General features: G+C 41.4%; 1 protein-coding gene across 3 annotated transcripts; it reads left to right on the forward strand.

Moving 5' to 3' along the window:
- The first annotated feature begins 12 nt into the window (after nucleotides 1-12).
- TPMT (thiopurine S-methyltransferase) lies at nucleotides 13-10,705 on the forward strand. 3 transcript variants are annotated; one of them, XM_036395428.2, is made up of 9 exons: nucleotides 13-116; nucleotides 555-715; nucleotides 1,504-1,596; nucleotides 2,675-2,807; nucleotides 3,306-3,358; nucleotides 7,291-7,365; nucleotides 8,076-8,161; nucleotides 9,199-9,243; nucleotides 10,571-10,705. In XM_036395428.2, exons 2-9 carry the CDS (start codon nucleotides 576-578, stop codon nucleotides 10,684-10,686), a joined length of 741 nt encoding a protein of 246 aa, XP_036251321.1. In that variant the 5' UTR covers nucleotides 13-116; nucleotides 555-575; the 3' UTR covers nucleotides 10,687-10,705. The 3 variants fall into 3 exon arrangements, with proteins under 3 accessions (XP_036251321.1, XP_036251325.1, XP_036251319.1); XM_036395432.2 differs by lacking the exon at nucleotides 13-116 and adding an exon at nucleotides 203-283; XM_036395426.2 differs by lacking the exon at nucleotides 13-116 and adding an exon at nucleotides 350-451.
- The last annotated feature ends 1,100 nt before the right edge of the window (nucleotides 10,706-11,805 follow it).

Consider the following 11,805-nt stretch of genomic DNA (forward strand, 5'->3'; position numbering starts at 1 on the left):
ACCCTCAGCCCGCCTCCTCCTGCCGCTGCTTCCGCTCTCCGCGGTGCGTAGCGAGGGGGAGGGCGGGGAGGCACCGCCCCAGCCCCGCCGCCCTCACGGGATCCGCGGCCGTGCAGGTACCGTGGCTGCCGCGGCCCGGGCGGGGGGGCTGAGCGGGGCGGCGGCGCTGAGCCACCACGGGTCACCCCGCGGGTCCCCCAGCCCCAGCAGCCGCCCGCCCCCGCCTTCTGCCCACGGGTTTCACGGGAGAGAAGTGTCGGCATTTCCCTCCTTCGTTACCGGGGTAGGGGGGCTGCTCGAAGGGTGCGAAAAGGGAGGCCACCGGCGGACCCGCAGTGCTGGGCAGGCCCGTTCAGCCGCGCCGGGAAACGGGGTCTGGCCGAGTCTATCGGGAGCCAAGAGTGTGCTGATGGCTGTGTCGCTTTCGGTACATTGCGACTGTCATCAAACGGTGATCTCTTGAGATCTACTAAATTTTTGTCCGTTTCGAGGAAGTAAGAGCCAGTTCCAAACTATGCATTGGGTGGGGGTAATTCGTCTCTCTTTTTTCACAGCTACGAGCGCTCCCTGGAGACATGGACCACTCAGCGGATGCATCCGGGCTCCTGGAAGCCTCTGATGTTGGGTCTCAGAAAGACAGAGTGGTGACAGAGGAGGAATGGCTAGAAAAATGGGAAATGGGTAACATCGGGTTTCACAAGGAAGAAGGGCATCCGTACGTGACTTCACTTTTCTGCCTAAGCTGTTTTAAGTAATGCCATGAGATGACTGGCTTGGCTCATTCGAGAAACTCTTAATTGAAAATGGAACATTTGCAAAAAGCAAATCATCTTACATAGGTACATTAATTTTTGTTTTTGAAACAAAAATTAATATCGATATTTTTGTGACCTACATTTGTCAAAGGACAGAGAAAAGAAAGTATTGAAATTTATTTAGAGCTTTTACTCTTGAATCAGGTTTTAAACCTTAGAGCTTGGACAGTTTGGCTAGAAAATCTTAAATTTTCTGATGGAGATGTTTTGCACTATTGTTCATGTGAAACTGGGCCTTGAAACTATGTGCAGAGGACATCAGAGCAACTACCATGCAGTAAAAGATAAGGACCTAAAACATCAAACCTGATTATATTGTCTTTCAAGACCTGTAGAAGTGATTTGCTTGATGCAGAAGTTTCATGATCTTTCTGTTTAAAATCTCTGTTATGACCTTCTTAGAGGTGGGTTGGTTGGACTGTTTATTTGCAAAGGCAAACAGAAAATAGAACAAACAGAAATCTGTTGATTTCTGAATTACGTGAAATTGACTTTCTTGCTGTGTAAGTGGAAAGTGAATGCTTTTATTTTAGGTTTTTATTTCTAATGGCATGAAACAGGTTGAGCTAATAACATATGTGCCATTGTGGAGTTTTCATGCTACCTTGCATAGTGTGTAGCACTTGGCTTTTCATGTGCTAGCACAAATACTCACAGAGTTAAATAAAATGTGTCTGTTCTTCTGCAGGCTCCTCCAAAAGTATCTGGATGTTCTTTTAAATGGCAGGAATGGATTGAGGATATTTTTCCCACTTTGTGGTAAAGCAGTAGAGATGAAATGGTAAAACACAGATAATAAGAGCAAAAATCTTACTTGATGTGGGGAGGGATAGAGGGAGAGGGCGAATTCCCAACCTTATACTGGCCAGTGGAAATGTGCCACGTTTCCACTGCTAGGAAAGCAGTGTCACTGGAAGCTGAAGGGAGGAGGAAACTGGTGTTTTGTATAGTAGCATAAATTGAATGGATAAGGTCTGATCTGAAAGTCCTACTGATTGTCCCAAGTTCAGCTTGGGAAATGCTGAATTTAGATGAACAGAGTGACTGAATCTATGCCCTTACCAGTGCTGCTTTCCATAGCAATGCCAGCTTAAATTACCCACAATGAGGTCAGTTGTGTCAGACAACATTTTCAAGAGACCATGTGGCATGCCATTCTGGAAATTTAAGGGATTTGGGCTAAATGTAACTTCCTCCTTTTTTTATACTTCATGTTTTACTTTTACTTTTTTTTTTTTTTGAGGGGGGGGGGTGGTACAGGGAGGGAGTGTTGTATTTAAAATTAGGGCCTATACAAGTCAGTACTTTTTCTTGGAGGGAGGAAGCACAAACCAAAACCTGCACTGCATCTTCAAGTAATCCAGCTATCAGGTTTTATCACAGTACCTACTCCCTAGGCTGACTGTTGGCTCTGACACACGTTGGTGTTTTGCTGAGCTGCAGAAGCACAGAGGTTACTGCACCCCCTTTGCTGCCCGTTCCTGCCAAACTACAGAGGCAGCTGGGTGGACACTGCCTTCGTCACCTCAGTTCAGAGCACAGCACCTTTCTGAAATGGACAGTTTCTCACTGTGATCACCTGTTTTCATTGAGTTAGTAGGAATAAATTAATAATTCATTAAATCTAAATAAAGCATGTAAGTCCTCGTCAACTGTATGCTGAGTGGTGCTAATTTAAGCTCAGATCATGGAAGGCAGGTGTTCAATATAATGTGAACACTTCAGAAAGTCAGAATTAAACATATCAGGGCATCCTAAAACTAGGCTTTCCCTAATGAATAAATGATGTATGGGAGATACAAATTTTGCCCAGCCTGTGGGCCCAATGTAAACCTGGGCCTTCTCTCTCTTGTGTGCAGGCTGGCGGACATGGGGCACAGCGTTGTTGGTGTGGAAATCAGTGAGCAAGCAGTGAAGGATTTTTTTTCAGAACACGGTCTGCCTTATTGTGAGGAGCCAGTCCCTGAGATTTCAGGAGCAAAAATGTTCCAGGTATGTCAAATGATCTGGTGTGGTTAATCGTGCAATGCTGGCATAACTGAGTAAACAAGTCATTCTGCTTTTATGCATCTGTTTTACTGGTAATCATTCACCTCTCCTGGAGAGGTCTAAAAGGAAGCTCTGTGTTGTATTTTTGGACTGAGAAGTTATTCTTCTAAACATACTACTTTGGCCTTCTTGTAACAATGAAGCACCTGAATGTAGAAGGAATGTATTTTAACACTGGAGGCATGCCTTGACAGATTGATAAAAGTTGCATGCTGTGGTAGATTAGAACTTCTCTGGAGGGGATCAGAAGAGTTACCTCAGTAAAATAAAACTAAAAATATTTCTCAGTGTTTTCCCCCGTTGCATATAAATGTGTTTTAAAATTCTCTTTTTTAATAGTGTATGGGTATATTTTAAGATGTGAAATATAAATATATACTTATGAGTGTATATTTAAAGATAGTTAGCTGATAAGGATTGTTTCCTTTGCTTTTATTGTAGAGTACCTCTGGCAACATTTCCCTCTACTGCTGCAGTATTTATGATTTGTCCAGGTAGGAATACTCATAGTGTTTTACAATTTTCCATAATCTAATATGTATTAATACTGTTCTGTACTATTATTTTATTTGAATCAGGCAAAGATTTGTCAGGTCCTCGTAACCAAACTCATATTAATTTGTATGAGAAACTTGAATGGCCAATCTCCAGCAAAAGTCTAATTCCATTGTTAATAATTAAGGATGACAACTAATTATCTTTAAATGGGCTTCTTATTCCAAGCCATTCTGTGAAAGTTAGCAAAAAACATTTTTGCTTTTACAGTAAAACCAAATTATCTTTAACATTACTGATGAATTCTATGAAGCAAAACTTTAGCACAATCCCTTACTCAGAGTAACTTAGTAAAGAGAATATATCCAGAAGTGTACAATAGTTCCCTCTTCTTGCAGTTCTTACTCAGATGTGATTTTTCCCTAGAGTATAAGGTTTTGGCGAAGTTTTTTGTGTTTGTTTGCTCTTCTTACAAACAACTGTCAGGCACACGAATTTGTCTCATGTCTCTTCAATAGGAAGGAGGTAAAGTCCTAACATTTACTTCAATGGGCATTCCAGAACTAGTACATACAGTCACAATAGGTAGTTCAGGACACCAGAACACAGTTTACTATATGATCTCTTTTTTTTCAGTCTGCCAAAACACTGGGAAAAAGACTATTCATTACTAGAATCCAGAGTCTTTCAGACAGTAGACCATGATTGTGACTTCTGCTGCTGCAGCTGACTTGACTGGTATATATATGTAACTAGTCTTTCAAAGTGTCAAACAGACAGGGTGTGTATGAACATAACTTTGTAGATACTGCCTAGTTTCTTACTCACCTTGTCCCTCCAGTTTAGTTACTTGCTACACTGTAGATCCCTTTAAATCTTTCTTGCTGTGAGTTGACAAGTTGCCCAAGGATTGCTTAAGCTTCTCAGAAATTTTTGAAAAATTCAGTCATAAGTTTTGTAGCAAGTAGTGTGGTGAAACTTGTAACTTCTATCACAACATAATGTAATAATACTTTGAAATAAACAAAAGTAGGTAATTACTGACAATTTCAGTGCATATCACTGGATTCAGTATGTAGTTTGTCATCACAAAATAAATTGGCAGATAGACGTTCTGGATGCAGAATGAACTGTATTCCCAACTTCAGTCAGCAGATACCTGTGAATAGAAAAATGCACATGCACTTCTAGTTTCTGTGTGCAGACAATTTGGTTAATTACCCAGTAATTATGGAAATTGAAATTAATTCTCTCTTGCTGAGGCTGGCCTACTAACAAGTCCCTTTCATCTCCATTAGCCTAGCATTCATTAGAAGAAAACTCAGATGTGCTCCTGACCTTTGTCGGAATGGGACGTTTCAAAGACTCTTGCTAGTTAAAGAGTAACAGGAATTACTGCTCTTTCTGGGAATTCTGGGACATATGTAAAACAGTTATATTACACAATTACTGTACCTCCTAATACAATTATGGCTTCAAGACTTCAAAAGAAAATCAAAAATTGCATTTACTGAAACTACTAAACATATGCAGAGATAGAAATTCACAAGTTTCCTCTTAAATCCACTAGGTTTTCTGCTGATATGTGAATTTCTGATTTCCATGTTAAATTTTGTTAGATGTAGTAGTCCCTAACCCATGCTGAACACCGTATAAACACATAGCAGTGTGTTACATACCTTATACTTTCCTTATCCTTTCCGTATAAACACATAGCAGTATGTTACATACCTTACTTTCCTCATACCTTAGCTTCGTCCTGAATCTGCATCACTATGAAAGACAGCTGTGTGCCTTTTTTTTACCTTTTCCTCATGGCTTCATTGTGTTGTGAAGGAAATTGGATATGCAGAGGGACAAGGAGCACCCAGACACTCAGCAGGTCCTGAGATCTGGGCAGCCAGGAGACCAGGACTGGGACAAGGCCACAGCATGAGCCTGCCTGCAGCCCGGGATGTCTGTAGGCCTTGATGAAATAGCTTGGGAGTAAAGTACATGAAATGCATGTTTGGAGCCACTGCTGCCATTCCAGTTAGACCAGAATAAAGTTGGAAAGAAAAACCAAGTGCAGAAAACCTCAGTGGCTTGCATGAGGTCACCCAGCAGACTCAGCTACGCAGAGAGGAGAACTGCCTCTAAGCTTCAGAAGATCAAGTTTGTCACTTGGCCCACTAAACTCTCCTTTGTGCCCTGAACGTCCATTGCTTGTTTAACTATCTCTTTAAAAATCTCCTTTCAGTTACAAGGCTGGTTATTTAAATTAGATGCTTAGACTTGGCAAACTTTAAAAGAAGTCAGCACTTGAAAGTGTTATCATGTCTCATCGCAGTAGAGTGGGAAATACAGGATCAGCTTGTAGGTTAGATGCCAGAGACTTAGCAATGCCATTGCAATGAAAATAGCAGTGGTGAGAGAGAAGTTCTCATGGTTTAACTCTGGCTAAGGTGGTGGAACTAAGCACCACACAGCTGCTTGCTCTCTCCCCCATCATGAGATGATGGGGAACAATCAAAAGGGTAAAAGTAAGAAAGAAATGTGTGTGGAGATGAAAACAGTTTAATAATTAAAAATAAATTTCAAAAAGTTGTAAGGAAAAAAAAAATACACAACAAAGAACAACCAAAGAGAGAAGAAAATAAACCCAAGAAAAACAAGTGGTGCAAATGAAAGCAGTTGCCCACCACAAACCAAGCAACTGATGCCTAGCCAGCAGCCAAGCAGTGCCCCCATTCACCAACCTCCCACCCAGTTTTATTGCTGAGAGTGGAACCAGATGGTCTGGAATATTCCTTTGCTCAGTTGGGGTCAGCTGTGTTTGCTGTGTCCCCACCCAGTGTCTTGTTCATTCTTGTACTCTCCAGCCTACTCACTGATGTCAGGGTGTGTGAAGCAGAAAATAAGTTGGTGCTGTGTAAGTGCTGCTCTACAGTAACTAACTCATCAGTGTGTTATCAACGTGATTTCAAGCCCGAATCCACCAACACAGCCCCATGCAAGCCACTAAGGAGAAAGGTAACTCTACCCTAGCCAAAACCTGTACAGAAATGAAGACAGAGGTGATGCAATTGGACTCTGACACCTGCCCAGTAGGCTGAAGGGTATTGCACAATTCCATGCCACATTTTGCTAAGTAAACTTATTCAAACTTTCTTTAAAATTACGCAGTTTACTTAATTACTACCTTACTGTCTTACTCCTATTTTAATAATTACCAAAAACAAGGCTCTTTCTTATGCCCAGATATTCTTTTGTGTTGCTCTGGCTGCTCTTACCATCTATTAGTAAAGGCATTTCTTGATAGTCTTACTCCCTGGCAGGCTTTGGGTGGCCACTGAAGCCATCTGCCAGCATATCCAGGAACAAAACTAGTGTGTGCAGCAGAGTTGCACTAAGGCAAGCGGCAGTGTAACTTAGCTTTTCTAGCATTAAACAAATTGCAAGCTGAAGCTGTCCTGGGTGTGTAGCTGGGAATTCAGGTGTCTAAAGTTACTGAATGTGCTGAGTCAATGATAGTAAAGCAACAAAGCAGCTTCCTTAGCCTGCATATGAAATCACGCATGGGTTTTAGAAGGTGGTCAAGAACTGTTGATGTGCTGAGTGCATGTCAGACAGAAGGACGTGGTTACTGGACACCCAGACTCATAGCCCAAATGTGTTAAAAGTACATTCCTTCCTCCCTGCCATGTCTCATCAGTCCCTAAGGATGGGGAAGCACCGACCAATTCCCACACCTCTTTGCTATTGCAGCAGGACAAAGAGCCAGGAGGATTTATTGAGTTCCAGATCCTGTTGGTTTGGATTATAAAAATGCTGCGCCATAACAGAAAGGGGAATCACTAGCTGCAGAATCCTTGTGACCTCACAAAAGTATCTGAAAGAAGAGGAAGGCCCCTTTTTACTGTTTTTAAGCCTTTTCCTTATCTCCTAATAGCTTGATAGTTGGCAAGTTTGATGGGATTTGGGACAGAGGAGCTCTTGTAGCCGTGAATCCATGTGACAGACAACGGTGAGTAAATTGCATTGTTACTGCCTTTTCTCTGATGTATCAGTGACAAGTTTTTGATCCTGTGACTTGTTAATGAGTCATTTTTCATTTAAAGGATAAACCTACACAAGCTCTTCTCTACCACAAGCATCTGCTGCAGCTGCAGAGTGCTGTATTCTTCCTTCAGGAAGCCACCCTGCCTCTTGGTGGGAAAAATGTGGTTTGTTGCAACCCAGCAGAAGCAGGGCTGCAAGGCTCATCTGAATTCTATTATTTCCTTTTCACCACATCTACTTTTTCTGTCTTTGTTCTTTTCCTCCTCACTCTCCTTGATTACAAATTTTTGTTCTTGCCTATAGCCAGCCCAAATTTAGATTGAACCTTCTCTCAGGATTTTTTAATTAGATACAGAATCTTCAATTCACAATAATTTTAGGACTGTACTATGTACTGTATTCTAGACTGTGGCAGATGAATAGTTTGTCTATTAATCTTGAGTTGAATGTGCAAAAAAAGATAAATGCTTATTTATGGGGAATAAATACAACTTTTATTTTATGTTTTTCATGTGTAGCATGAATTTTATGCTGCTGAAATTTAAACAAGTTTTGGTTAGTCTCTGTGCAGTTCAGTTCAAATTCTGTCTGCATAGAAATGCATTTTGTTGAATATTTTGAATGCTATGCTTGAATGCTTTACAAAAATAATAAAGTATAATTTTTTCCTTTTAGCTATGCCAGTTTGATGATCAGCCTAGTGGAGAAAAATTCTTCTTATCTCCTTGTTACAGTTTCATATGATCCAAACAAACACAAAGGTGAGAACTTTGTACCGCTCATGTTGTGATTTTGCTCTAATACAAATTGTATAAAGATGTATTAGATGTAGATGTATTAAATTGTAGATGCATTAATATCTTCCCCAAGATTTTTATCTGCATAGCTTTGTTAGCTGGTTAGATTTTTATCTGCATAGCTTTGTTAGCTGGTGACCCCAGTATGACTGTGTATAACTGTGTTAAAAAGTTTAGATATTGACCAAGCTTGGGACTAAATTTGTGTTTTCTCTAGCATTCAGACATGCTAAAGGTAAGTTGAGGACTGTCATGGTATATTAACAATGAAATGAAACTGTAAGTGTGGCTGCTACAATGAAGCTGGAAGTCAGAGCATTTATTAACATCCTGTCTGGCCTCGGGAGCTTGAAACACTCCCAAGAACATCAGCTTCATGCTGTTTATCCAGTATTTGCAACCCAATGTGTTGCCCATCTTGTGCCTCTCTCTCAGCCTCTAACACACTCTGAATGTACTTGGAAGAGGTGAAATTCTGTAAAATCATAAGGTACTTTTTCTTTTATAGTTTTTGTATTATGTACTGAAGTGGGAGATTTTTTAGTTGATATTAACTCACAAAAGGAGATCTTTTTCTGTTTTGGGCCCTTCAGCATAATTTTCCCCCACAAAAAACAGGTCTTGCTATCACAAGCAAGAACAGTTTGATTCATTGCTTTCCCTCTGACAATGTTCAGCTCTTAGCCTTTGTCATGCCACTGTAGTATAAAGAGATTGTAGGCTGGATTCACACAGCACACTGAGAGTGGTCATATCCACATCACATTCATGATTCCCTGCTGCAGCTGCAGATGAAGCAGCAGCAACACCTGAAGCTGTCTGGCCTCCCAAGCTGCCACAAGTTCCTGGACGTGTTTTCTGTTTCCTGCTAATGGTGCTACATCCTGGGGCCCCATTACAGGCCAGGTGCTGTGAGTGAAGGGCTTGGCTCTCCTACTGCAGCGTAAATTTTGTCTTTTTCCCATGTCTCCTCTCTGATTAGCTTCACCCTTTTCTTTCAGGCCCACCATTTTATGTTCCTGAATCCGAAATTAAAAGTTTGTTTGGTGAGTAAAATTTCACCTAACCCTTAGGAATTTTTTCAAAAACACATAAAGATGTTTAAATGCCTTTTTTAAATGCCTTTACCTTGCCCTGTGATGAGTGATACAGTCATTTGCTTCTTATCTAAAGGCTAGAGTCATGGAAAAGTACTGGGAAAAATAAATACCACTTAGCCACAGGGATTTTTGCTGGCACGGAAAATTCTCAGTTCTTCAAAAGATACGAAGAAAACCCAAGAGGCAAACAGTTTCTTGTCTCCCTTCGGTACCTTTTTTGTTCTCCCAGGATTCATACTGCACTCAGTAATCCTGTAGCTGCAGTCTTAGAGAGTCCTGTTTGACCATTTTGTCTTTGCCTGCACCTCATCAACTAGTTGCCCGGGTTTTAATACAGCCCTACACGTGCTACAGTTTCTACTGTACTTTTGTGACAAAGAAGGAAAGTAACGTGGCACTCAAAGAAAATGCTAAAAATGTGCAACTCAAATCCATCAAAATAATGAAATTTAGAGCTATGCCAGGAATTTAATTTTAGGAGTTTCTCCTCGTGTGCTGTAATATCTCACTTTTAAATTTACAACTTTCTGAGACTCTGGCAGTGTTTGTGTGCAGTGAGTCATTGGCATTGACAATTGCATCCCAGTGCAAAAGAGAGCATTAAAATTCCCCCCAAGTGCACTGTGTTAGGCACTGTAGGGTGACGCCGGCAAGGGGGTTTATTTACAGATGCGAACAGGATGGGGCTGCTGGGAAAGTGCCTCAAGCTATTTATTTTTTCAGCATCAGTCTCATTACATGATTATGATAATGGGAAGATGCTAACAGCTCACAATCTAGGCAGCAGGCCAGAAAACTTAATGTTACAACTTACTTTATAATCTTCTTGACCAATCACACAAAGCAAAAGCATATTGACAGTAGTTCCATCCAATCACTATAAGCACACGTACCTTTGGTTAAAACAATGCTTGCTTATTTCAAATACAATACCTGTTTGTAAGAGACAACGCACAGAGCTCCATTATTAAGCTTTAACCTTCCTAGTATCTTGCTAGATAAACTTTCTGCAACTTAGAAAGCTATTCAGACCTATTCAGACAAGCTTTAATACATAGGTTTATTGTTCTATTTGCTCTTGCCTTTTCTACAGTTTAAATAATTTTTCTGCTGACCTATCTCATGTCTGTTGCTTTAGCACTGTTCACAATTCTGCTGTGTCTGAGGCCTGCCTTTTGCAGCTTTCCTAAAACCCTCTAATTTTATTGCTGAAAATTTTGCATTTTTCATTGACTAATCATTCACTAATTTGTTATCCTTATCTTCTTTTCAGGCAACTGCTGTGAAATTAGGTGTCTTGAAAAAGTTGACGACTTCTCGGAGAGGCACAAACAATGGGGACTAGATTATTTTCTGGAGGTGCTATATCTACTAAAGTTTGTAGCTTGATTAAAATCTGTTAAAATAACCTGCTTCGCACCTTGCTTATTCTTATATCTCTCATTTTAAAATGAGGCATTCTTAAAGCAGGGGTTTTTTCCATTTTGCTTACTGAGTCAGCTCTCCTACACAGCTGCCTTTACTACGTTGAGTTGTGAACAGCTTTTCTTAAACTCTATGCACAAACAGCCATTGCCAAAGCATACCTTTTTCTTCCATATCAGTTCAAATCATGAGAGTGAAGAAAAAGAAATGTTCCTGTTCCTTTTCTGCCATTGCAGGTTGATGCTGTCTGCCTGGTGTTCTGCATTTTGCATTCTGATGAGGCAACTCAGCCTTGTCAGCCAGCAGCCCTGGCAGTGTGGCAGCTGCAGTTCAAACACTGTTTTATGGGGCACTGGCCGTGCACCAGGCTGGGCAGAGAGGTGGGAAGCTGCTGCAAGTTGGTTCTCTCCATCCCTGTGAATATATGTCAAGTGAAGAGCTGGCAGTGAGCAGGCAAGGCAAGGCAGCAGCTGCCAAGAGGAAATTACCATCCAGCAAGCAAGGCTGGAGGGAAGTAGACTGGATGACAGGGAGGAATGGGTGAAAAATGTCCTGAGAGCGCCTGATGTTATTGCTAAACCATTCTCCATCATATCTGAAAGGTCATGGAGTATGGGAGGGGTGCCTGAGGACCTCTCCTTTTCCTTTTTTGGAGGAAAACCAATGTTGCTCCAGTCTTGAAAAAGCGCAAGAAGGAGGATCTAGGAAACTATAGGCCAGTCAATCTCACCTTCATGCTTGGAACAACCCATCCTGGATGTCATCTCTAAGCAAGTGGAGGAAAAGAAGGTTATCAGGAGTATTTTACCACAGGAAATGGGCTGGGTTAGTGGACAGTGAGGTAGATTGAGAACTGTCTGCGTGGTGGAGCTCAGTGTTGTGATGAGGCTAGTTGGAGGGCTTTAGCAAGCAGTGTTCTCATGGGTCAGTACTGGATCCAGTCTTGTTCACCTTATTAATCAGTGACCTGAATGAAGGGACAGGGTGTACCTGCAGTAAGTTTGATCATGATACAAAACTAGGGGGAATGGCTGACACATCACAGTGCTCTGCAGCCACGCTGCAACACCTGGACAGGCACAG

This window comes from Molothrus ater, chromosome 1 (assembly GCF_012460135.2).
Source record: "Molothrus ater isolate BHLD 08-10-18 breed brown headed cowbird chromosome 1, BPBGC_Mater_1.1, whole genome shotgun sequence".
NCBI lineage: Eukaryota > Metazoa > Chordata > Aves > Passeriformes > Icteridae > Molothrus > Molothrus ater.